The sequence below is a fragment of the Zonotrichia leucophrys genome, chromosome 1, assembly GCF_028769735.1.
Source record: "Zonotrichia leucophrys gambelii isolate GWCS_2022_RI chromosome 1, RI_Zleu_2.0, whole genome shotgun sequence".
Lineage (NCBI taxonomy): Eukaryota > Metazoa > Chordata > Aves > Passeriformes > Passerellidae > Zonotrichia > Zonotrichia leucophrys.
This window is the reverse complement of record NC_088169.1, coordinates 39,109,328-39,136,358: the sequence shown is the minus strand read 5'-3', so window position 1 is coordinate 39,136,358 and position 27,031 is coordinate 39,109,328. Positions and strand designations below refer to the sequence as shown.

Genomic DNA, 27,031 nt, shown 5'->3' with positions numbered 1-27,031 from the left:
GAGGGATCTAAAACTTTTCTGCAGCATGAAGAAGTGCACGTGGCCATATCTGCCAAAGCTGATTCATTTGGAGAGACTATCCTTCCTTTTAGCTTAGTTTTAAAGCAATTCAAAAATCTCCCACTGCTGAGATGAAGTATTGGACTGTGTTTTAATAAGGCATTAGGAAATGGCAAACTAATAATACTTTTAATGTGCAGTCAGTCATGCTGGTGCGAGTTGGCAGCCTGCAGTGTCGCACGGCGCTGTGACGCGAGCAGGTGACCTCAGGCTAAGGAGGGATGGACTGACGGACGGACGGACCTGGGGAGGCAGGCGCCAGGGAGGTTCCCCAGCAGCCAGGCAGGGATGCTGCAGCTGGGGAGCGCTGCTCCTGGCTCCCGCTCGGTACAAGTTTCACAGATTATCCCAAGCAGCCGTCTGTCAAAGGACACGGGGATACACATACCTCAAATACTTACGGTGCCTCTACTTTGAGAAGGAGACAGTTCGTTCACATCTGTGAACAGGCCACTTTTAAAACATCAAAATAAACCATCTGGCTGAGCAACTGTTTCTAATTACTTCCCTGCCTAGACTGTAAACTTCGGGGTTTGGCACCGGCCTCCTTCCCAGAGCGCTGCCCAAATCCCGCTCCCAGGCAGCTAATCAGAGCCACTGCAGCACGGCGGGAGCAGCGCTGGAGCCGGGCTTGTCCAGCGCGCAGCTCTCCGCGTGCCTGCCGCCTCTGTCCGCCCGTCCGTCCGTCCGTCCGTCCGCCCGCGCCAGGTGCGCTGGGCGCAGCTCGCAGCATGCTCGCACCGGCGCTGCTGGGGCTGCTGCTGGGGCTGCTGCTGGGCCCCGCGCTGCCGGCCGGGCCCCCGGCCCTGCGGTAAGTGCGGCTCTCCGCTCTCACGGGTGCGGCGGATTTTGAGGTGCCGGGAGTGTGATTTTGAGGGAGCGGTGGAGCACTTTGTTGGCTCTTCCTCTGCCTCCTTAAAGGTGACGGTGAGGAAAGTGCTCTGGGTCACTGGGAACCTCAGTAGGTAGGGGCGTGTGCAGACTGCAGAGTTATTGGCAACGATGCATTTGATGCCCAAAATGCACACTCTGAAAGCAGTGAAGGGGGAAGACCTGACTAGTGATGACTCTTTACACCCAAACTTCCAGATTCTGCTGCCTGAGTGGAGCAGGCACCAAACCACAGAACCATGCTTATTGCTGCTCTTTGATGCAGTGGCACAGAGAGGTGCACTGCCCTTCACTCTGCGTCTCCTCCACAGCCAGCGCACACTGGCTCCTAAGGCCAGTGCCTCCTTTGCCCCTGAGCCTTGCAAAATCTGCTATCTGAGAAAGGGCAGGTTCTATTCATCTACATCTTCAGTATTCCTTAGCATTGTGAAGACCTGTTTTTGGCCTGAGCAGTCCTATGATTTCCTATGTTTTTCCTATGATTCAGTTCCTGATGCGACAAAGTGTGATTTTCCCCTGAGAATGTCCTGAAAGTCCTGATCCCCATGTGCTCTGGTGCATGGTACAACTGCATGGCAGAGCTGCAGATCTACGGATCTAGAATTGGATTCTGTTGCTTTTACGAAAACCACAGCCACAACCTACAGTGTTATTACAGAAACCCACAATTACTTTGGTTTCCTTTTCCACTGGACTCATGGATCATATGTGTCTGTCAACCAGAAGGATTACTTTGGCAAACGTTTTATTAGAATCAACCTTTAGTGTTCTGTATGATATATATTCCTGTTATGCTATCCAGATGTTTGGATGTATATGGCATCTTTAAACTTTTTTGAAGTAATTAAGATCAAAATGTTTCATGATGGATAATCAAACTATAAGTGTCTGTGCATATATACCAGATATGCCTGATGGGAAAGTAGATGAGGCCAATATAGTTAAAAAGGTAAGTAAAATAAAGTATACGCATTCTTGCGGGTAGCAGTGAGGTTTCTGATGAAAACAAAGAAAACTAGGTGATTTGAGACAAGTAATAATTTGCAACCGTAGCTGAAGAGGTGGTAAGAACAATATTCTGGGTATTGGCTGAAGCCAGTGACAGGAGGGTGGTTTCAAATGAGCCAAGGTCTCAGTGGCTCTGAGCTGCAGCCCCGGCTTTGACCGCAGCTCGCTCAGTTTGCTGTCCCCCACAGGAGCGCTTTGGGTATCCCTGCTCCCTGCCGGCTGTCCCGGGCTGAGTCGGAGCTCAGGTGCCGTGTCCCAGGGGGGAAGCTGTGCAGTGACAGAGGCAGGTGTGAGTGTGGAGTCTGCATCTGCCAAGTGACCGAGGCCGGCAAATACTATGGTCCCCTCTGCGAGTGCCACGACTGGGTGTGCGAGACCTACGACGGGAAAATCTGCGCAGGTAAGGAAGCCCTAATGGTGACAGAAGCTTAGAAAATTAGGAGTGTATGTTAAAAACAGGAACACAGCACACTGGTACAGTAGAGACTTGATTATATATGGGTCCCTGAAACATGACTCTAAATGGAATGGTGGAGACACCCGAGGATTTTGCCAGATTAAAGGATGCAATTTACAGGCACTGTGTCTGCCATAAAATGGGACTTAGCTTAGAGCAAAATTCATCTGCATCAGGGACAAAAGCAGAAGTTGCTTTGGGTTGGAGGCTCTGCAAACTATGTTTCAAGTCTAATATAGTATGTAATATTGATCACATTTTTATATATTTCCTTATTTGAATTGCTTGCCTAATGATGGCTTATGGTATCTACCCTGGCTTTAAACTATTTAAAAAGAATCAATTTTGTCCAGTGATTATTATTTTTTTCTTCTGCTTTAAAAAAAAAATACTTACTGTGAGATGTACCACACTCATATTTGCTATATAAACATGAAAACTGTTTTTCTCTACGTAATGATAATACTTTCTAAATAAAGACTTAAAACAATGTAATTGTGTTGCGGTTTCAGGGATTTCCCCACTGACATTGTATTCTTTAATAACATACATTTCTGGGATAAAATTTAGTTCCTGCCAGTTGTTGGAACATGTCGCTTGGTTTACATCTAAGCATTATCACTCTTTCATCTTTCCAGCTGTCTTTACTTAAGTTTCTGGGTTATTTTGGTCAGATTTTCATCTTTTTTTTATCTTTCTTTCTTTCTTTCTTTCTTTCTTTCTTTCTTTCTTTCTTTCTTTCTTTCTTTCTTTCTTTCTTTCTTTCTTTCTTTCTTAGCAGCTTAGAATAGGATTTTAGAAAAAAGCAGGGAAAAGAAATGCCATCACATTCCTAAGGGGATTCAGCCTGGAGCTTGATGAAAGGGGCCAGAAGGGTACTTCATTTCTACTATCCCTGTTTCAACAGCTTTACCAGATTCACAGAAACGTGTCATCTTTTCAGGCCAAAACCTGCAATTAGGTCAATGGGAATGTTACAGAAATTCTTCTAGTAAGAGGACAATACAAATGCATTCCAGCAGTTGGTTTGGCAAATTTTGTAGGAAAAAGGACCAAACTTACTTTAGCAACAATTTATGCAGGAAGTCCAGTAATAACATGAAAGGACCAAGAATGGGATTATGAGAAAAAGATTTATATTTGGCACCTGTGGCTTTAGAGTTCTGTAGAGAAACTGATTCATAGACTCTGCAGTAAGCAGTATTAAATCCCCCTACATAAGAAATACCATAGCATTTCACTGCTTTGCTGTCCCAAACATGAAGTTTTTGATTGGTACTGTTATTTCAAAGTGCTTGCTGTTGTTGCTGGGTTAATTGCATAAAGGGAAACTGAATGCTCCTTCAATTTTAATATTCTATTGTAAATTCCACCATCATGTTCCTGTTAATATCATGAACAGTGGCTGCAAGTTTTGTAAGGGCTTTGGTGGTATAGTGTGCACACAGAATAAAGAGAGCCAAGAGATCTCTTAACAATATTTAGCTTTCGGGTAGTACTTCATGCAGCAGTTCAAAGATGTGAATGTTAAGTGATTAAATGTTTTTTTAAAAATGATTTTCTGTACTTGTCACTTTGTCACTCCTAGCTGGAGTATTGAAGGCTTGTTACCATGTTATCACTGAGATGTGAGATAATTTGAATTCTCTCTTCTGGAAAAAAAAAAAAAAGTAGTAAAAAATTGAGTACAAAGTCCTGGGGAGGGAAACAACTGTGAAGGGTGCAGGAGTTTAGCTTTCTTCGTTTGGCTTATCAACAATTATGCTAAAAATCCAGCTGACTTTGTTGCAGTCCAGGACTGCCCAGCAATGCAGGAGAGCAGCCCCAGGTAACTCCTCCAGAGCTGGGGTCCACTTGGTGAAGCACCTCCTTTCAGGCTGTGCTTGTTGCCCTCTTCATTTTTCCACCATGTTTTTAGTCACTGAAATTGTGTGTATGTGGGAGGAAGGGAGCATAGAAAAGAAGGTCAGATCTAGGATAACTCTAGGCAAGAGACTGGGACTTAGCTTGTATGAATAATTCTTTCCCTTACCCAGCTGTTCAGTGAACTGCATCCAGTGATGTTTCTTAACATTACATCACCAGGCCAATTTTCAGTGTATGACATATTTCTCTTTCTTTGCATTTTTGGGCCATTTTTTTGACTTAATGATGAAGTTGTGTTTCCTCTAAGTGAATAGTCATAATGTCTTTCTGCAGTTCTATTTATTTCTGTTTCCTGCTTTAATTTTCTTTTTCATATTTTATTTTGACATTTGCTGTCCCTTTTAATTGTGGATCTCTCCTGACAGAGGCAACAGCAGTAACTGCTGACTGGTACCACATGGAGAACTTCTAGATGCTCTTTCAACATCCCTCTAGAAAGGCATGGTATTTGAGGCTAATGCTGTTTAAAACACACTACTTTTCAAGCTGCCAGAGTGATTCTTTTTTCAAGTGACTGATGTCTGATCACCAGTGATGTTCATATTCAGAGGTGGGCAGGCAGAGTTGTTTGAGTCACAAATACCAAAGATAGCTGTGTTTCCCTGCCAGTCAATTCAGACATACCTCCACTTCCCTTGCATGTCCCAAGCTGATCAAAAGATTAAGTTGCTCAATATGCAGCTCATTATCTTAAAGGCGCTTTTTGTGTCAGATCCCCTTTCTGGACCAGTTATTGAACAATCATATTCTGGAGAGAGAAGGCCTGAAGGTAAAGAAAATGTCAGCTATCCATCTGATTGATTTGCTTTTTCTAATAAACCTTTTATGAAAATGGGAAAGAGATTATGCCATGAGTAATGAAGAAGAACAGATTTAAATGTCGCTGTCCATTTATTTTCCCTTGAGACTTTGCTGTATTTCTCTCCAATTATGTTTCCAGGTGCTTTAGAAGGAGTTAAAATAATTTTCTTGCCTTTTATCCCACTGGGGTTGATAAAGTAACAGGTGATCCCTCATGGAGTCAGAAACAAAGAAGAGAGAAAACAAGTACTGTGTGCCATCTGAATCACTAAGTCTCCAGTCCTCCTGCTGATCTTTTTATTTGCTTTATGTATCATGGGGTGTAGAGGAAATCAAGTAGATACTGTCCTGTCATTCTCTTTGCAATGTCAGGGACATCTTTATTTTATCTTTTGTTACCAATATTCAGGGAGATGAGCTAAGAGGAGGCAGACTGAATCAAAAACAATCAGATCCCCAAAGGATTTATGCTTCATTCAGAACAGACAATATACTTGTTGCTGGATTTTGCAGATAGTAGTTCTGACCTCAGACAGTTGCATATTGCCTCAGGCTTTCTTAGCATAAGTGGAGCCCATATTGTGTGCAAGGGAAAGTGGAATACAGGACTAATTCCTGTCACATCACTGCTTGATATCTATTGCTCTGTGGGGTTTCTGCAGTATAGTGGAAAATCCATTTTAATTAATTTTTTTGTGGGTTTTGTTTGTTTGTTCATTTGGGGTTTTTGCTTTTTCTTTTGTTTTGTTTGTTTGGTTGGTTGGGTTTTTTATTCTTTTATTTTCTTTTTTTTATATATATATTTTACTGTGTCTGCAATTAATGAATGTTACAGAGAAAAAAAAATGAGGCCTTTGTCGGGGTCAAGCCATTTGTCGGTGAGGGGAGATTCAGACACTCAATATGAGTGATAAGCAAGTTCCGTTTATTGAAGAGAGCATCAGACACTTATACAGCAAGTAATAAGCTTATGAATATTCTGTAAGCTAAGCAATCTATTGGTTAAACTATACCATCAACTCTTCCTCATTCCTTAGGGGTTACATGTCTCTTTTCTCATGCCTCTTTCACTGTTTGTTATCCTACCACAGCTAGGCCCAAGGACACTGTTATCTTGCAGGTGCCGGACTTGGAATTAGCCATGGTTTTGTACTTTTCCATTTTCTAGCAGCTAAATTCCCAACAAATGAAAAACTAAACTAAGCATAGATTTCCTTGGCCAACTGAAGTGGGAACACTTCAGATGTTCTTAGAGAATGCGCCACAAGAACTGTCGGCTGGGACATCTATGATTGCACTGTAGTAGGTTAGATGAAAAGACAGATACAATTTGGTGACAACATAGGCAGCAACACGTGAAGAAGGCTTGTCTTTGCTCAGAACTGTATTTGTTATCTTTGGGTTTTTTTCATAGTTATTAAGATTTTATGAATAATTTTCCTTCCAAACTGAAGTACCTTTTACACCTACTGAAAAATGATGGCACAGTCTGATTTTCCATAAGCAGTTGCTGTGGAACTTGCTGTTTTTCAGGCCAATGAAAGATTTTTTTCTGTTTCTTTCTCCAAAGCTGTGGGTGCTGTACCTATTTTAATACTAGTTCAGCAGTATAATGCTGGCATTAGTCGTCGGTTTTCTCAAACAGAGGTATTATCATGCATAATATGAAAGACTAAAGAATTTGAGTGTCATTGTTTCCTGGTCTGTAAGGTTTTAAACAATATAGAGAACGCAAGTGAAAAATTAAATTGACTAGGAATAGATGTAGAAATAACAAGATAAATCCAAAATGAAGTATTAATGTAATACATAGCTATGCATCCATGGAAGTTTACTGGATGTATGGTACTACACAGCAGTTTGAGAGAGTTAGGAATTTGAAGATAGAATTTGGTGAACATTTTGGGCTGAGGACTGCTCTTTGCACAGAAACTGAATAGTGTCTTTTGGCAGAGCTATCGAAGTTGAGCTGGAAAGGCTCTAACAAATGTGCTTTTGTATTCATACCGAAGAGAAGTCTGACATGCTGATTGTTCATTGAGCAGCATTTCTTGCTAAAAGTGTGAAGAAAAGTCAGCCTGTGACCTGCATTGATTGCCATTTGATCCAAAGTGAAATTCAAAGCCCTGGATTTTGAGAGCAGGTGTATAAGCCTCTTCTGTGTTAGAGGCCATGTTTGCAAAGATTCAACTGTGACACACCTGGCCATTGGAGACAAAGCCTCCTTAAAAGATCAAGTTAAAAATAGGGCAGGAGGCTACTGACAAAGCCTGCTCTGACCTAGTTTGCTTTAGTCTGGACTTCAGAACTTGGCATTTTGTGACTTTTCCTCCCAGAGCAGGGGTGTGTAGGTGTGATAATAGCATCCATATTCATCTCAAAACAGGTTCCTCAGGTTCTAGAAGAAGTGAAATCGTGATAGCATAGACCTCATTGCAGGTTCATTTCCTTGCTAAGTGCTTGAGGTCCCAGCAGACACAAAAAGCACAAGCTAAAGCCTGTATTATTCTCAACTTTGTGCTGTTGGTACCTGATCTAGGTAAAATCAAGCAGCCTTTGATACATTGACAATTGTTGTAGTTCCAAGTGCAGTGTGTGGGTTCATAGCCATGGTGTGTGAGGCAGGAGGAAGCTTAGACACAAAAACTGCAGGGGGGATTAATGGAAGGGAAGCATCTTAAAAGTAACTTATTAAATTTTATGTACCTAGTTGCTTAGCCCTCATTTTGAGCACCTTTATTTGTAGATGCTACTGATGGAAAATAGGTGTTAGTTTAAAAAGTAAAAGTGAGTGTGTTGGGCATGTGGAAATGTAATGACTTTATAGCACTTAGCAGAGCTGGAATGTAGTCCCTCAGTCTGGCACCAACAGCAAAACAAGGTGGGGAGCAGCATCTCCTTCACCTTTTGTCCTTCTGTGGTCTGGGGTGCCAGAAAAAATGGCTTACGTAGACTGTATATATTAACATTCTATTTGTGTTTCAGAATCATTATTATGAAAAAGATATGGTGAATAGAAAGTAGATGGTGTATTTAATGTTACAAGTGTTTATTAATTTTTTTTACCTGCTTTAACAGTGGATAAGTGTCAGCATGTGTTCTTATGACAGCCTTTTTTGGACAAACTGACTGTCTTGATATAATTTTCTATGCTTATTTAAAGTTTTATTGTTGGCAGCTGGTCCTGTCAAGGATTTGAAACAGTCATCACCTATGGCACTGTAGACCTTTCAATGTTAGTGTTCCCAAGTAGTTTGTCTTTAAAAAGAACATCACTGATTAAAAAGTTCCTATGAGCTTTTCTGAGAGGAAAGGACTCATTGCTAGAGCTGCCCAGGACAAAGGGCAATTTGTGCCTAAACAGTACTGGAGTTTGATTTTGGCCATGCAAAGAAGGACCCCATAGTATATATGTGGTACCAGAACTTACCAGTGTTTTAACTGGAGGGGTGTGGTTGTTGAGGCCATGTTGTGGTGTGTTTATGGTGTACACAGTTGTACTGCTGGATCCAAATTTCCTTTGGAAATGGAAGGACTATGAAGGGAAAAAAACCTGTTCTTCTTTCAAACACTATTTTTAAAGGTTATTTAAAAGCTTCATTTCTCAGTGATGGAGGGAGTAATTTTTGCAGATAAGGGTTTGTGTAAATTTTATCCATTGGGAGTGGGCTGGAACACCAGCTTGAGCAGTTGCATGACTGTCACCGACATCTTTTGTGAAAAATCCTTTCTTTGGGATTTTTCCCCTTTCTGAGAAGCTGTGGCCTCAGTAACAAAATGTAAACAATGGTTATCTACTGCTGTGGAATGCAACAGGTGGATGTGTGATTGGTCTTGGGTGAAAGTTTGGATTTACTGACCACTCATGGCAGAGCTGGGTCTCACTCTGTGCTGAGACACAGACCTTTGTTTATTCATTCCTTTTCTATCCTTAGCTTAGCTAGCATTCTGAGAACTTTCTCTCTATTTCTTTTTAGTATAGTTATAATGTAATATATATCATAAAATAATAAATCAAGCCTTCTGAACATGAGGTCAACATTCTTGCTTCTCTCTTCACCCTGAAACCCTTGCAAGCCCTGTAACACATGACCATATTGTTGTATGTAGAAGAATAAGGATTCAAGAGACTTTAACTGGAGTTGCACCTGTCCCCTTTCTTCAAAGAGCTGCTTTGCGCTTCTGCCTGTCCACCTGAGTAGCATCAGTGGTACATCTGGGACACCTTCTTGTCAGTCACCTGGAGAGTGGCAGTCAGAGCTTTTGGAGTCATATCTGGGCCATTTTTGTGGGGAAGGTCGCTGGGAGTCCCAGCTGTGACACTGCCAGGAGTGAGCTGAGTACTAACTTTGTGATTTGGAAAACGTCACAGCAGAATGCTGTTGCCTTGGCAGCTTAATGCAGCAGCAGATGTTCTAACTAGAGCACCTGGTCACAGTGTTTTGTTCCTGGGGGCAATTCTAGGCTGGGGACATTGTGAGTGGGCTGGGGGAGAATCCTCCCGTGGCCCAAAGAGACTGCCAAAGTCTACCTTTCTCAAGCCTGCTTTTTCCAGTTGTCTGCCTCCAGCAGGTCCTGTTCAGTCTTTTCAACCAGGTGGTGTCTGTCATTTTAGATATTGGGGATGTTAGTTTTTATGATCCAGAGTTAGAGGCTACTGAATGTAAAAATGGCTCATTTTTTTTCCTGGTTTGCATATAATTTCCTATCTACTTAAAAGGCTGTATTAAAGTTATTAAAATTTTGAAGCTGTGTGGTTGACAGCTAAGAAATGCTGAATCTGTCTACCTTTGTTGAAGAGTCCTGTGCATTTGGACTATTATGCATCTTTTAATTTTATATTTGTTATGTTTTCTTCAGTGAACTTATGCAGCAACAACAGGAGGAAAATTGTCGCTTCCTGGTGTTTAAAATGGCTTAGTTTAAAAACTTGGTAACATGTTGAAAGCGAGTTTAAATGTTTATTATTTACCTTAATCCATTCATTTGCCTGAAATGTTTGAAACACACATGGCAAAGAGTTTGGTAACACAGCAGTGTCAGGTAACAGAGGTTTCTTGGCACCCCATTTCCTTACTCCAAATGTTTTAAAGAGTACTTCCCAGAAAGTAAGTGGATTCTTGTGAAACTCAATGGTACAAGCTCATTGAGTCTCAGAAGCCAAAAGCTTCTCTTCAAAAAATCCTGTTCTTCTCCACTTCCTGAAATGTCCAGACTCATTTCTTGTCTAGCCTTACCCCTTTGGAAATTATTGGATACAAGTAGAGTTGGTATAAAATTTGAATGTCTTTTCAGCAGATGAAGATACCGGCATTTTTTAGGAGATGAATAATTAATGGTATTCTGTGAACAAGAGCTAAATTTGCATAATCCAAACCATTTCTATGTCCATATCTTCTGTGAGTAATGCGGTTCCTCCCAAAAATGCAAGCCCCACTTCAAATGTGGGGAACATGCCTGGTATATGGAACTGAACTGTGATGGTCACAGCATGCAGCTCTCATATCCACCGTTCTTTGCAGTTCTTGCAACAAATTACTAGAGGGTATGTGTTTTTCTTCTGATATTGAAGAGAGGGAAAGTTGAGGATACGCCTTCTGATCATCTAAGGCTGATAATGAGACTCAGAAGAAAACCCAAGTGTCTGAGTCCTTCCTATGGGCTCTCAAACCACCAAGTCCCTATGAGGTATAAGAATAAAATCTGTTAGTATTAAAACTATCAGTTAGGGCTGTGTCAAAACCACATTTTATGTTTCATGCTTTAGTCCTAAAAATACTGTTTCCTACAAAAAATAGTCATGTATTCTTTTTCCTAAGAGCTACCTGTGCATTAGGTGTTCAATAATTGTTGATTTCTATGTGTCTTTTCCAAGTGAGAGCAACTTGGTTTTATGAAAACACTCAGTGTATTTCAGCTTAAAAGTGTTCCACGTATAAATAGGGAAGTGAATTTGTAGCAGGTCAATCCCACAGAGAACTGTAGGTGCAGTGATATGCCTGGTGGACTGTGTTCCAGACCACCATCCTCGAAAGGGTTGTTTGTAAAGTCATGCTTTGAAGGGTTACTGGAGAAGTTCAGACCTCTTACTTTAGGGACAGGAAGGAACTGAAATGGAGGAGGACAACCAATTTCATGTCATGAGCATACTTGCAGAAGGACCAAATCATGCTGGATGGTGGTGACGCCATGACAAAAAGTCATATAAGAACATATTGCACTGTGGTTCTCCTGAATGCTTTTGCCGAATTGTGCCTTTTAATCACTATATATTTTATATGAAAAAAACACTTATGCTGTCTCACAGAACACACCACACTTTCGCGCTAATTGTCTTGACAGATTCACTCCTTTCTCAACAGCTTTTAAGCTGGAAAGAATAGTGGCAGGGAATAAATTGTACATTTGTAGTCTAACATGCAGAGGTAAGGCAGAGACCTTCTGTACAGAATCGTGTAAATGAGTACTACAATTTCTTTTTTTCTGGTGCCTTTGAAGTCTGGTAAATTCTGTGGGAAGCCGATAACCAGTAAGAAATATATTTAAAATCAGAAAATGGTCTTGAAGCACTTAATTGAAATACTGTTGTTGCACTGGTTCTTCTAATGACTCTCTTTTGAAATAATTTTATTTAATTTTCGCTTCTGTTTCAAGCCACACGTAATCCTCATCAGAGACACAGCAAGTATATTGAAGCACAATTCCTAGGCTGTGCTTAGGAAGAGATCAAGTTGCCAGCTATCCCTGAAGGAAAATTGTCCATCACCTACAATCCAGTTTCTCTGGATGGGAATAAAGAATGTAGGAGCTATTGCAATGGGTACAACTACTTTCCATTTATGTGAGTTTGCCTGCAGTTGGCATTTGTGGAAATCCTTTTGTTCAGCAAACCCAGATAAAGTGAATTTTTTCTCTCTCTAGAACATTTTCATTTCTCATTCACGGGGCTTTAGGGCATCATCCTACAGTGAAAAGTAGTGGAATATTTCTTACTGCCTTCTTTTTTCCCCCAAGGCTGCTTAGTTAATCGAAGCATAGCAGAGAAATGTTAGAGTATATCATTGGCATTGGTTACAAACAAAGAGATTTAAATGTGGCATAGATTTCTGTATCACAATAAAAAAATAATTGTCTCTTCAAAATTTATAATGTTTAACTTCCTACAAGCTTTGTGTAGACATACAGGAAAAGTCGATTGGAGATGGGATTGGCAAAATTACCAAACCTCAGTCGTGTACTTTGTTGGATTTAGGAGTGGGTCCTGTCACTCATCTTTACTCTTCAGGTTAAAAATATGTTTTAATAAAAGCAGATGGTGTGGCTGCTTTTTATGTTTTTCAAAGCTAAACAGAAGCCAATGTTTTCTGCTGACAAAAGTCTAATGAAATCAATAAAGTTATGCCAACAGAGAATTGGTCTCATGGCAATTCTGGCCCTTGTTTGGCCAAAACCTCTGGGTAATAGCAGACAAAATTACAGCAGCAAAATATAGACCCTGTCATTTATCTGCAAGTGGTAATAGTAAAACAATAACAATAACGACATCTCCAAAGTTTTGAATGCTTTTAAGCTTGACAGCATTTTACATGATTTTCTGTTTTGTTTTCCTCCTGAGTATTGTGCTACTTTAAAGAGTTATATGTTACTTAATGGTAATTTGACAGGACATTGACCAAAATAATTTTTCTCCAGAATGTCAGAGTTAGACTTAGCAGGAATGAGAGTTATGTGAGAAAACATTCTGATAAATGAAAACCCATTTTTCAAAGATTTAAACTAAGATGTATAAATGAAGGAATTGTTTAAACTGAGAGATCTATCCCAGCTTTTATTAAATGGTCTGTTGGTTTGGAAAGCCATAATAAAATTAAGATTTTGTAATTGGATAAGAAAGGTAAGTCTCAACTCCCTCTCGTGTCACCATCCTAAAGCTTTTGGATATGACTTCTTGTAAGTTAGGAAATTCCATTCTAAATGTATCAACTGCTTTAAATGTACGTCTGGTACACTTACATACAGGTTAGAAAAACTTTTATTTGCAGATATTGTCCAGAAAATACAACATGATTTCTCTGTAGATGGTTTCAAAAGGTCGTCTCACTTGAGAATTTCTGAATGAAGTTCTTGCTGGATGATGTCTTGAAGGATAATACCTAAAGAATACAGTGACCACAGACTTCCTTTTATTTCATGGGTGCCTATCAAAAGAACTCAGAGGTTTTAAAAATAATGTTACTCTTTCTGGAATGACATGTATCAAGCTCTTTCGAGACAATATCATAATTCCTCTGGCCTTTCATGGGCTTCCAGTTCTCTGTATTTTTGCATTTCAGGTGTTGTCTTGGCTTCTTCTCCATCTTTTTCTGCATGAGCTGTGGTTGCCACTCCCACTTGCAGCATTTTGGTTGGATCCAATTGCCAATTCGTTTTACTAATTCCATTCCCTCTTGACAGAGTCTTTTCTGCTTTTTGGGTGGTCTATATCTGGCTCAGTTCCTTGGCACTGCTCCTCACAATTGTCCTAATCTGTTCCTCTGGCTCATCAAAGAACAGTTGTTTCCATGAGGAGTGGGTGGAAGTCAGATCCACCTTGGCTCTCTTTGCACTCCCTGGTGGCTCTTTCTCCAACCAATAACCTCTGCTCTTGTGTCCCAGGGATCTCAAAGGAGGCATGTCATCAAGAGGAGCTGAACTGTTTTGGCTATTCACAGACTTTGTAGAAGTTAACTCAGTTGTGTGTAACCTAACACTCTTTGTTAGCTCATGCTTTATTTGTGCAGGTTGTTCAGTTGTAGGGGAGCTTGTTAGGATATGAATCTAAACCACAGAAACTTTAAAAAAGGCATAAATGGTGTACACTCATGCATCTTCATTTCTGCTTGATTCACCCCTTTTTCTTCCTGAAAAAAGGTGGCACAGCATGCTGAAATTTTATAGTTTGCTTTAGTTTCTTCAAACCTGTCAATTATGCTTCTTATTCCCAAGAGATGGAATGATTTTGACCACAATAAAAAAGCTTGTCTTAGGGAGACTGTGGAATCTCTAGCTGGGGGTTTAAGAACAGGTTGGACAAGTCAAGAGGGATCAACACACACTTGTTTGTGAGTCCAGACAAAGAAGTGGACCAGATGATCTCTTCCAGAGGTCTCTGAGGCTGATTTTATTTGATGCTGCTGTGAAACCAATCCTCAGTCTGATACTCTGTCTTAGTGAGGAGGATCTGCGGTAGTATAAACACAGTTTTTGTCATGCTGCAATGTTTCTAAATGTAATACTTTATTGAAAATGATGCATAACCATTTATTTTAATCTATTACTAGAAAAAACTTCAATTTTATGCAGTGTTTAAAATACTTAATAAAATATGAGTGTGTTTTTAAATAACCACATTTTTAAATGATGACTGCGGAGTCTCTAAGCAGAAATGATTCTGAGAACAAGCTTGCTTGTTTTAAGTTTAGGCATCTTTTCAATAGAAAGGCATAAATTACTGTTTCTAGATACTAGTGGTAAATAGACTTCCGTAACAAGCTCAGAGTCATGGAAAACATGTTTTATCCAATACTTGAAACATTTATTTTTTTAATTTTCTTTGCTTTAACAAATGGATTCTCAGTCAACTACTGACCTTATGGAGTTATGACAAAATGAACAAAATACCAAGTGATAGTGAATGGTTGCCCTGCCATTTGATGTACACCAAAATAGATCATGTTAAAACTTATATTCTAGAAGCTCTTAATTCTTGTTGGGTCCACTGAACATCAAATAACATAATTCCTACTTAAACAGGAACCACATCTTGTCTGCATTTTTCAATGAAAGCAAATGAGTATAAATATTTTGTCAGATAATGAAACAGGGGAAGCAAGTAGTAGTATATTGGCTTTTATTTTTTTGACTGCTGCCATGCTGACAAATGTATGTTCCCTATATTGTCTCAATGCAAAATTATACTTCTAGAAAGTTAATTATTCTTAGACAGCAATGAACTGAACCCTGTACTGATAGCTGAAAATATTATTTAGATTTATCATAAGTCAAAAGGTGTTGCCATTGTTGAGGGACAGAACTTTCATTCCTGATTTCTTTCATATCACTGGTCATTGGGAAATTGCCTCTACTATTCCCTTCTTCAGCTAAATCACCCATGAATGCACAGGGTAATTCTGTATCCGCAGCATACAGCACAGGTCTGGATGAATATTTCTTCTTCCTTGTTTCATTCTCTTGATCTTCCTGCATTCCCTAAGCATATGGTATTCATCACACTTGTGCACATTTGTAGGAAGGAAATAGGGAATTCCACCCACAGAAAGCTTCCCCAGTCTTCTCCTTTTCTCCCGTATGCAATGAACATGAAAACATCACTGCCTAACTTCTCCTTTTGCCCAGTGTTCCCCACATCCCTTTGGACAAGCCCTTCCTGGAGCTGTGTTCTGGTCTGGCTGATACTGTGTCATTCCACTGCTGCTGCTGCTGAGAAGCCATGAAATCAGAAAGTGCTCTAAGGGGAGCATCTGCATTTCTGGGCTGTGTATTCTATAAAACTAAATAACTTTATGGTGCTTAAATTTTTTGTAAGGTTAACCCCAGAAGAAAAGCAGTAGTTTTAATGGGTGATGCTACTTCATCTGTGCCTTGTGACAGAATTGTCACCTCACCAGTGCAGTGACAGAAGCTGATGTTGAGGAGTCCAATTGTCTTCACATAATGCACATTCCCTCTGTACCCTCTTGATCTGTCTTCTCTTCCCATGTGAGTCACATAAGTGGTTTTAAATGTCTTTCAGTGAGTCATATAGTTTTGCTAATTTAGTCCCTACTTTAATGTCACTGTATACAGAGTCACTTTCTTACCTATAAACTAAAACTTCATTTGGTCATCTACTCAACACCTTTGTAATAATACTTTCTTTCCTTAAGCAGATTTTTTTTTTAATTTGTTTTTTTGAACATAGCCGTGTCAAAACCTCAAGCTCTTGTTTCTATTCTGAACTGTCAGTTTAAATTTTTAAATCCTTTCTCAAAAACGGATCAGACTGAGCATTAAGTTGGCTACATACCTCCTAACACCTTCTGGCAACCATCAGAAGCCAAGAGTTCCGCTCTGCTGTGTCTTACTGCTTGGCTGAAAAAGAATGAAAATGCACGTAGAAAAATTTAATGTGGTGAAAGTGAGAAGAAAAGGATCAAAGGCTGGAAACAAATGTAAAAACTTCATATACAAGGGACAGCTGGAATTTATGAAACCTCAAGCAGTACAAAATGTTCCTCAGAACAGGAAAATGTAGGTCTGTTATAGCAGCAACAGTTTTTAAACAGTAACTTAATTTTGTGATGGTAACATTCACAAAATTCCTAGCTCAGTGGTTTTATGCTGCCTGCAAATGGGGGAGACAAATGCCTGAAGACATTGTGCATGTGGTATAGAAAAGAGAGACTAAACTGACAGATGCCAAAAATCAATAGGGAAATACTAATGCCTTTCTAGGCAAACAGCTAGGCAGGGAAATCCTATTTTAGACATTTGGATAAGCGAGATTTATTTCTAGAAGAAATGTAAGAAAGAGCCAAAAAAGATGATTTGTTTGACTGCTGTGTTGAAACATATTGTATTGGCATTATATGTTTTGACATTAAAATCAAATCAGCAAGGAAATGAGCATAGTTCAATATCTTCATTCTTTCCCCCCAGTACTAGATTCTTCCCAGGTAGTAACACTTTAATAATAAAAGCACTTTCATACTCCTTATATGATAGAACTGCAATTTATTTTTTTTTTTTCATTCTCCACCTAAAGTACTGGAATATCTCAAATAAGCATTTCCAGGTAATACTTGCACCATAGCTTTTGAAACTTATAAGTTTGAAAACTAAACCAGAAGCAGTCTGAATGCAGTGGAGTGATTTGGTGAGCCGAGTATCACTGTCTGAAAACTAAGAGTCTTTCTTCTGGTTTCTATAGAGACAAATCAGTGAAGTCAGACGTCGCTGATTTTCTTGTTGTTTTGAGATGTAAACCTTAAAAACAAAGATTCCTTGATTTTAAAATGGAATATAGGCATATTTAATGGCTGTTAAGGGCCATCTGTTCTGCTGTTCTTACACGCAGTTTCTCTGTTGCTGCAAGTGTGTGTGTTGACCAAGCCTACACTTGCACATACCTGGCTTTCAGACAGTTCCAGAGGCAATACAGCAACATTAGTTCTGTCAGGAGCTACTTAGTCTGCAAATGTATCTTGAAACCACTTGGTTTTTTTTTTTTTTTTTTTTTTTTTAATGGTGTTCTAGTGATGTGTAGAGATTTCAGTTAATCTTTTCTGCTAATTTCCAAACATGTAACAGTAGGATGTGCTACAGAAGGCTCTCGGAAGAGTGTATTGCATACCATTTATATCAGTTCAGCTCTTGAATTCTGTGTTTTCTCCCAAATGTATTTCCACCTGTGTTTTAGTATAAATGAGAAATTTGATCACCTGTGCTGTTTTGCAAATAGTATAAGAATGCTCTCTGATTTACAAATCCTGGGGAATGAAAAGTGATGTAGAGCTGTACAGTCTGCTGAATAGATTCGTGGGGCTGTAAATATTTTAAGCTAGTATTGCCACAAAATTTCAAGATGTGTTATTTGGTTCCTGAGTAATGAGAATTGGTCCTCAGAATCTCATAAACAATTGTGCAGTTGGTAAATGAACAGGGAATTGACAGAAACACTGGTATTGGAACAAATTGTGTAGAGGATGCCTAGAGGCAACTGTTCATCCTACAGGATGATCAGGAGGATTTCATCAGAGGATGAAAGAAAGCATTTCATCATAGAGGATGAAATGAAGGGGAAGTAGATAGGAATCAATACAGCTATTAATACCTATTATAAACAACAGTCATTTTGCTTCGTTGCTCTGCCTGCCTGCAAAACTTCAGTTACTTTGCCTGCAGTGTTTGTAGTGGTTGCAGTAAAATTAGCACGTGCAAAAAGGAAATTAGGTGCAAGTAGCGAAGGATACATTGGTTTTTGTTTTTCAGACAGCAGAAATGACAGGGTTATGAAAATTAAATTTCTGCCATATTACTATGAGCTGTGCTGAGATGGAATTTTCAGGCACTTTTTCTTACCACTGTGGAGAGTAGCTGTCTCTGTGTCATGATTTTGATTGTGTCACTCATTCAGCATTACCAGCCAACTATACTTCACGATCAAAAGAATTTAAGTACTCCTTTCTGAAATTCAGATGTATACATCCAGTTTTACTCCCCACCAGGAATCTATCATAAATCTATCACATACCAGAATTAATCAGTTGGGGTTTTCTTTGTTTTGTTTTTGTTGTTGTGTTGGTTGGTTGCTTACTTGCTCGCTATTTTTTCGGGGTTTTTTGCTTTTGTGTAAAATGCTGGTTCTGATGATCAAGCATAAATATTGGCAGAATTAAAATGGAGAAAGGTATACATGAATTAGAAACCCCTCTGAAGAAAATCCCCTTTTCTATATACCTTTTATTATAAATATGCAATAATATATTTTTGTGGCACAGATCAAGCCTTGTCTAGAGATGTGTTTTGCCATCTTTTTAGCAGCAGTAGATAAATGGTGAAAACAGAAAGAATGATCTGGTTTGGAGCCAGTTTACCAGAATATGATCAGAGCATGATTTAGGAAAAGACTTGTGGAGATTGGCCAGTCCAGCCTTCTGCTGAAGGAGGGCTGTCTTCAGAGTTGCTCAGGGTTGTCATACACATGAAGTCAAAGTATGTCGATGTGACAAGACAAAAAAAATGAGAAGCACAGATTAACTTCTGTTGAAATAATGCTTAATTATCTGACTCATTTGACAAAAATTAGGAACAGTTAAAAATAATTTTTGACATGAGGAGAGGTGGCTTATGAAACTAAACTGCTCTATTTTGCCATGTTTTAAAATGAAAAGTATAATAATTTCATCCTGGGAGATTTTTTTTTTTAAATAAAGTTCTTTAGTTTACATCAGGAAAAAATCAAGCACAGAAAAGGAAAAACTATTGTTGATTGTCTTTTGAGGAAAATCTGTTAATTAAGGTAGTTCTGCCTACCTCTTTTGCACACAATCTGTCCATCTGCCCCAGGTTACTTTGTGTTTCCCATACTTCTTTGACCTCTCAAGCCACTAGGAGACTTGGCTTTTGCTGTTGCATACATGCTATCTAGTTGCAGAGATTGTTCCCAGGTTTCTCTGTGGAGTATGTGATGAACATTTGGGCATTTTCTGTTGGAAGACAAGTGGTAAATGATCACGTGATAGAAAGCAGAGGGTTAAACTTGCTCACTAGTGCTGAGCAGTTTTGAAGTTTGAAGACCTTAAGAGTTCATAAATCGAAAATACACTGAATGAACATGAAAATTTCATCATTCAAATTTAAAAAAAAATCAAACAAGAAAATTTGGATTTATTGCTTGGGTCTAAATATGTCCCTCTTGGTGGAAGATGAAGTCGTAAAACTTCCATCTGTGTCTCAAACTTTGTGCCTAGTAAATCATGCCTTTATCAAGCTGGTTGGTCACTGGTCATGAAAGGCTTAATGACTCCAAGACTCACAGTTTCTGGGAGCTTCAGTCAAAGGTTTTTTTCTTAGCACTTGATTACAGCCTAGCAAAGGCAGCTGCTTTGACTCTGCTTAAAACATGACTAAGGATTGGAAGGTCTTGTTGCCCCAGCTCAATTTGACTGTGGAATAGGTTTTGTTAACCTTGTGTCTCATCTTTCCTTTTATAAAAGGGACATAATTACCATCCTTCCATAATAAAAACTATTTTGCATGGTGGTTGAAGACTTCCATAGAACTGTTTCATGTTAAAAAAATGCTCAATCTCGTCTGTTAAGCCTGATTTCATGAATAAATCTGCCAGGGAAAAAAAAGTTAAATAAAAAACCACCTAGGTGACCCTTTGCTCTATTCATCCATCAGCAGGGAAGTAAACAGTTTGTCTATGATTGCCTGTCTCACTTATCTATTACAGTCTGTTTGTTCTTCCTACCCTGTAATTACTCCATTGGATCTGCTGAAATATCCTCTGATTCACATTCAAACTATTTTCAGAAGCACCCTTTAATTCTGGCATGATATTTCATTGCTCAGTAAATATGAAGAGGTGCTCAAGATTTGCTTTATTACAAAGTTCTGGATGGCACTGTGAACTTATTGCTGTGTGAGGTTCCAGTTTGGCAGCACCTAAAAACTGATTTCCTGCCTGGACTGAATGCCAAGAGTTGGAGGCAGGAACAGTAGGTGGCACAAACTTTCTCCTCCCCAGTACTAATAAGCTAAGTCAAGGCAGTCCCCCTTCAGGGGGATGTTGTAGGTGGCTTCCCCAGCTGGGCCAGATGTTAAGACCATGACTAAATTGAAACCTCCTGCTGCAAGGAAGTTAATGGAGGTGACCTAAAAGGATGAGGGATTGCTGGGCTGCATCACACACGCCGAAATGAAGGTGGTGAGCACAGGAAGGCAGCCACCTTGGGGCATGGAGTTTTTTCCTTATTTTATTTTTTTTTTCCTTCTTGCATTTGCATTTTATTTCTTTGTCTAATATTTCTGAGATATAGTTCTGAACCTTGCTTTAGCATTATTGGATGTATGCTGTAATTTACTATTGAAAATTGATGCTCCCAGGAATTTCTATGTACAATCAGAGTACTGAAAAGTTACAGGATAAAAGCATAACAGAACCCTTGCCAATCCAAGTAGCTACATTTAGGACCATGTCTTGTCCTTACCTAACGTCATTTCAAGAAGAAGTTTTAAAAAATGTCTACTTTATATCAATTGAATAAAACAAAGGTATGTTTTTCCTAGATTTGAAGAGGAAAGCAAAAACTCTGTAGTGCTCAAATATTCAAAAATCCACACTGCTCTTAGTAACAAAAAGGAAAAAAGGAAAGAAAAATTACTGATACTGACTTTAGAAGAAACAGTACATTGAGAAAGGCAACAACAGGCTTTACAAAATTATCACTTAAGTTTTTTGATTGAAGGGTAATGAATTTATATGCAGATGTAAGATGGGTATAGCACCTTTAGAAAATGTGTCAGACTGAAAACTGTCAATAACATTAAAAACTTTTTAAAGGAAAACATTTAAAACATAGGAGAAAGCTGGGCTTCCCTCTCCTTTGAGTAGTGTATTTTTCTTCGATGCTACTTTGTTTTATTAAGCACTGACACTTACAGACCCTTTTATTGTCTTCACAGCTGTCAGTCTATTCACATGAAGCATGCTTAAATTAAAATTCTGACTCTTGCCAGTTATATCTCACACTTTTCTTGGAAAAAGATAATTTTCACCGTACTTGGCTGAAAGTTTCTCTATTTATTGTGAACATACTTTGCATTATTCCAACTAGGGTAATGCAAGGAATTGCATATTATGCCATTTTCCACTGGATTATGCAAATAAACACCAGAGGAAAGGTACCTAACTTTGATACTCTAACTTATAACGGTTGTTTGTTGTTTTCTTTTTTTTCCCAAAGTTGCATTTCTAATTCTTTTTACCTTATTGATTTAAGATTTAATCTGCTTTAATGCAGATTAAGCCCAGGTTGGTTTTGCTAGTTAAATCTTTCTTCCATTCATTGCCTTGGCTGTTACTGTAAACTGTAGTGAAACGTTGTTGTGTTTAGAAATATTGCCCTAAAATGGTACTAAAATACTTTCCAATATGAGATACCAATAGAACTGAATCGAAAAAGTAAAATTGGTCAACAGTATAATTAAATTATATGTAGTATACAGTCTTATTACTATTAAAAAAATGTAATGCAAAATTGTTGGCAAGTATGAGAAAAATAAATTCACTGGTCAAATAGTACCTTGGGAGTGAAAGAAATTTTAACACTCCACTGTTTCCTTTTTCCCTCATCCATTCTTTCCCTTTAATTAGAAGACATTACTTCTTACAGAATTTAGTCAGGAGAGACAAAGATGAGACATAAATACTGAAAGACTTATTACCTGCAAGTTTAAACAGCTTTGATGTGTTAATTTTTCTACTAGCATTACATAAAAAATTGAAGTAAAAATAAAGCAGGTAAAAAGATTACAAATTTAGGCAGTTTAATTTATAAATTGTTTAAAAAATGCCCCACAACACTTTTGATACCAAGAATTGTTCACAGGACAGTAACACCTCCTCCTATACTATTTTATGTCTTTTACAAATAATGTATCTGTCCAACTACTGCAGAATAATATATAATTAAACAGAAAACTACCACAGTGACTTCCACTTTGGGAAGCAATTTGAAAACAACACATCTTTAAATTATTAAAATATGTGTTATTTTTGACTATGGTAGGTAAAAAAATCTCTTCTTAAGAACACAGTGGCAGTTCTTAGCACTGCTGAGTACTTTGGCAGAAAAAGTGAATTTGTTCAATGAGTATTAATGTTCTGTATTTGAGAAGAGTGACAAACTATCATATGATTAATAAAAAATACTGTTTCAACTTTTATTATCAAGGGACCAATTGATTTTTTTATATTAAAATAAATAATTTAAAATCTAAGCATGAAAACTTGCTCACCAGAATTATAAGGTAATGCTCAGCCTGCATATTATTTTATTAGAACTAAAGATGATATATAATAGTAATGTTAAAAACTCCAAATGATCCAGGTGACCAGTGAGGTATTCTAAGTTTGGGATAAAATACCAGAAGAACTGTCTTGGGATTGGGTTGATAAAGAATTAATGAATAAGAATATAATTTAAAATTGTCACCTTGGTTTTATAGATTTTTTAAAAAATTAATTTTCTTCAAATTAACTTGACTTAATTCTTTAAAGAAATGACAAGTTTGGTTGTTTAAGTGCTTCTTTAGCTGGGACACCTTTATTTTGTGCTTCATTTGTTTTCTTATTGAAAGTCTTCCAATTTAGAAAAAAAATTTCGCCATCATTAATGTTTACATTTACATTAAGCAGTCTCAGAAGCAGGCTCTTGTTTTTGAATGGATTCTCATTTTATTGATGCATTTATAGTGAACTTCTACTAACAGTCACTAATCAATTTATTTTCTCAAAAGGACCTGCTGATTTAAAAAGGCATTGGATATTGATAACAATTTACAAGAAAGTGAGACTGGCAGAATGGTTGATAAAGATATTTTCTAACATTATTATTAGTACATAATCAGAGAAGCATTAAATAGAACTAAAAGAATTCACAATTCAAAAAGAATGTGCAATAAAGAGAGCCTCAGTAGAAGGAACAAGAGTCATGCACATGGTGGGGGATAAAGAATGATTCCCTAGATAAACTCAAATTTGATGGAATTAACAAGATATGACTTGTTTTTGTCCCAGTGTATTAATACCTTTTCAAAGGTATTAATTTTAGAGAAGAGATGACCACAGATGCATGCTGAAGAAGTACATGTGATGCCTTCACACAGGTCAAAAATTGTCTGCCCTTTGAAGAACTGAGAGGATTTTCTTCTTCAGAATGCCACTTTTCTGTCTTGAATTGGCTTGAGTCATAGACCCCAGGACTGAGGTGGCATTTTAAATCAGCACCTGAAATGAGTGTGGAGCTACCTGGGACAAGAGCTCATGGTTGCAGGTCGTGCCTGCACTGCTTTGCTCGACCTTACATAGATTTGTTATTTGCAGTTGCTATCCTGGATTTTTCAGTATTGTGCCTAAAATACATGACATAAAAGCTTCTGTTTCCTTACCTCTGTGTTGCAGGAGGCCTCCTACCTGCAGTGAGCTCAAAGGACCTTGTCACACAGCACAACAAGTGAACTGAGCCACCTGTGAAATAATGCGCCTTTTTGATTTTCTTTGTCTTTGGCAGAGGTATATGGGGGACATAGTGGACAGAATTGTGCCAGTCCAGAACCATGAGTTCAAGCCATCAGCATGGGCTTGCCTGAGGCTTGAGAGGTTATTCTGGCTCAGGTGAAGTGACTCTTCAGTCAAGGATAGGTCCTTGAGAACAGGGTCAAGTACATCTGGTCTCTGCAGTCTAGGCTTAAAGATCTCCACTGTAAATCTGTGAGTCTACTGAATGTACTCCTTTCAAAAGGGGAAAGCAGCTTTACAGCACTGACCTGTAGATTACCAGGGTTCTTTATGTTTTATTTACCCTCAGGGGATGTCTGAGTTTTGTGAGTCAGGATGATCAGGGCATACAGCACTAGAATAGTGATAAGTCTGACTCACCAAGGATGCTCATGTGATCCATGTTCTGTTCATGGATCTTGTGCTTGATGATTAGGGGAAATAGGTCCAAAGGGCCAGGAAAGCTCTAGAGTAATTGTGGTGGTTTGACCAGGAAGAAGTGGGAATTCTGGGATGCTGTGGTCAAACCAATGGATGTTCGAGAGTTTGATACTGGCACCTGGTGTAGCCAGTGGGGTTTGGACACACCTCCGAGAATACACAGGGGTTAAAAAGCAGAGCTCTGCCCCTGGCAGGCTCTCTTGGGACGTGGAGGAGAAGAAGTCAGATCTCCCTCCCCTGTCCAGCCGCTGCTGCTGGGCGGGGGAGGGGCAGCCACGTGGTAGGCCCTGGGCCTGGACAGAGATGGGAGGTGAGGAGGCCCTCGAGGATGGAAGGGTGGAAGATCCCAGGGAGTCAGCCCTCGGGCAGCCATCGCCCCCCCCCAGGAGGGAGAGAGAGAGCCGGCGACACCGAATGTGATAGCAGCCGGCCCAGGAGGAGAAGGGGGGGAAGAGTGCCCGGCCGGAGCGGCAGCGTGTGTGGGAGTGCCGCAGCTCCGGGACAGAGACTGAAAGTTTTAACCCCTTTCTTTCATGATTGGGGCCTTGCAAAAATGCTAATCCTCCTCGAAGCTGAATAAGAAGGGAGATAAGAGATGAGATGAGACAAGGACCTGGCCCGAAGAACGTGGAGATGATTGAATGGGGAGAGATGATTTGGAGTGGCCTTTTGGCTGGACTTTTCTTGTGGCCATGGACTCAGTTGTTCCTGTGACACAGAGACTGCACTTAGGGGGAAGCAGTGGCTCAGAACCAGGAGGGTTCATCGTGAGGACCCCCCGGCCCCAGGGGGTTGGAAAAATATGGGGGGGACAGATGTCCCAAAGCAGAGACTGTGCCTTTTTGGAGTGAGACAAGGCATCCTTAAAAGACAACCCTAAAAGCAGCTCTAGTCCATGCACGGTGGTGAGAGCACTGGGCATGGAAGGAAGATGTCACAAGCGGCAAAAGGACTTTTTTCCGGGCGGTGCCGAAGTGACAGGGAAGCACACGAGGTTTCAGTGTGTTTCCAGGGGAAGCCTATGGAACAAGAAGGACTCCTTTCCTCTTCATGAACTGAAGTTTGAGTATACTAAAGTGTGGTGCCAGGCTGGGCAGTTGGTGATTTGGGAGAATGTATCGGATTGAGAAAGTCAGGTAGTGGGGAGGAGGAAAGTGGTTTTTTTGTAAGGTTTTCAATTTTTTTTGTTTTGCTTATTCCTGGTCACATCTCACAGCAGACACCAGGGTGAGGGCATTTTCATGGGGGGCACTGGCTCTGTGCCAGGCTCAAACCATGACAGTAATAAAAGAAGTAGCAAAAGGAGCAGAATTTTCTTTTCATCATGAAATTTGTACTCTGGGCAGGGAGTAGGCAATGTCCAGCTTTAACACCCAGAGTATTCTTCACAGAGGCAGACATGAAATAAAGTCTGGATCTTGCAAGGCTGGCATGGAAAGTGGCCAATGTCTGGACATCACTTTGATTAATTAATGAAATAATAGTATTGAAATAATAGTGTTTAACAACAATTATTACAAGAAAGATGATTGCATCCTACTGATATGCTCTCTATGGATTCCTTGAGAAAATTACTTGGCAGTATGAGCAGAGGGGAAAACACTGATTGAAATTGGCACTGACCATTCACAGTGGACTTTCTGTGTATATCTAGAAAGGTTGCACATTGCAAATTGGTTATGAATATAATGAACTACTGAATATGAAAATTGGAAGTGAATATCACACAGAACAAAAATGAATTAAAACTGGCTTTAAATTTAATGCCTGAATTGAGAAAATAATGCTGAGAAAATAGAATTATTTTTTATGGAAAAGGGTACTATTTATCCCTTTGTTGTGTAATTTAGTTTATTTAACAAGGCTAAACTTTCAAACTTTTGAGATATTCTTCAACTAGATTCCATAGAAACAGTGGAAAAACTAACAGTATGACAGATTATGGAAAGATTCAGATATATTAAATTGATGGGTTAATAGATGGGGACTGTTATTGAATCTTTTTGTGAAAAAAAGCCTGTAGCTTTTTGTGAAAAAAAGCCTATATAGAATGAAATACAGTAATATCTGCTTATAGGAAGCTTGTTTCAGAGCCCAGGAGAATACAAGATGTGCTATAGAAGCAAATCATTAAGTTGTGAATTCAGTTAGTGGGAGCTGTTGAAAGGGGGGCAGTAGAAAACATTACCTGGGGAGATAATTCTGTGGCCATCACTTCCCTTCCCAGGCAAGGGAAGGACAGGTGGAGGGCCAGCTTCAGGGAGGGCATGGCATTTTCAGGCTGCATCATCCTCATTATTATCTCAATTCCTCCCATGTTTCAGCTCAGAGGACCCTAGAGGTTTGTCCTCAGAAGCAACAAAAGCAGGTGTATAGTAAAGCTCCCAACCCAACCGGTCTTTACTGGCCTTCTCACCAATAGTTCCAGCTTTCTCCCAGGGCCAGTTTGCGCTTTCTGATTGAGATGAGAAGGAAATTAAATCTTTCTTGTGCAAATTGGAATTGCACTTGCAGTTCCTAGGGTGGGTGGGGAAAAAAAAAAAAAAGCCCTTGTGGCATTGGTTTTAAAACAGTGGCAAAAGGATTTTGTTTGAGGAAAGTACATGTTGGTTATTTAGGAG

At 39.3% G+C, this 27,031-nt stretch overlaps 1 protein-coding gene across 2 annotated transcripts in view; it reads left to right on the top strand.

The window, feature by feature from the left end:
• Nucleotides 1-647: 647 nt before the first annotated feature.
• The window catches only part of ITGBL1 (integrin subunit beta like 1), a 125,156-nt gene continuing 98,772 nt past the window's right edge, over nucleotides 648-27,031 (top strand). For both annotated transcript variants that reach the window (XM_064718338.1, XM_064718258.1), the window contains exons 1-2: nucleotides 648-871; nucleotides 2,148-2,359. In XM_064718338.1, coding sequence (XP_064574408.1) covers nucleotides 792-871; nucleotides 2,148-2,359 — 292 coding nt within the window. In that variant the 5' untranslated portion in view covers nucleotides 648-791. The remainder of the gene's footprint in view (nucleotides 872-2,147; nucleotides 2,360-27,031) is intronic.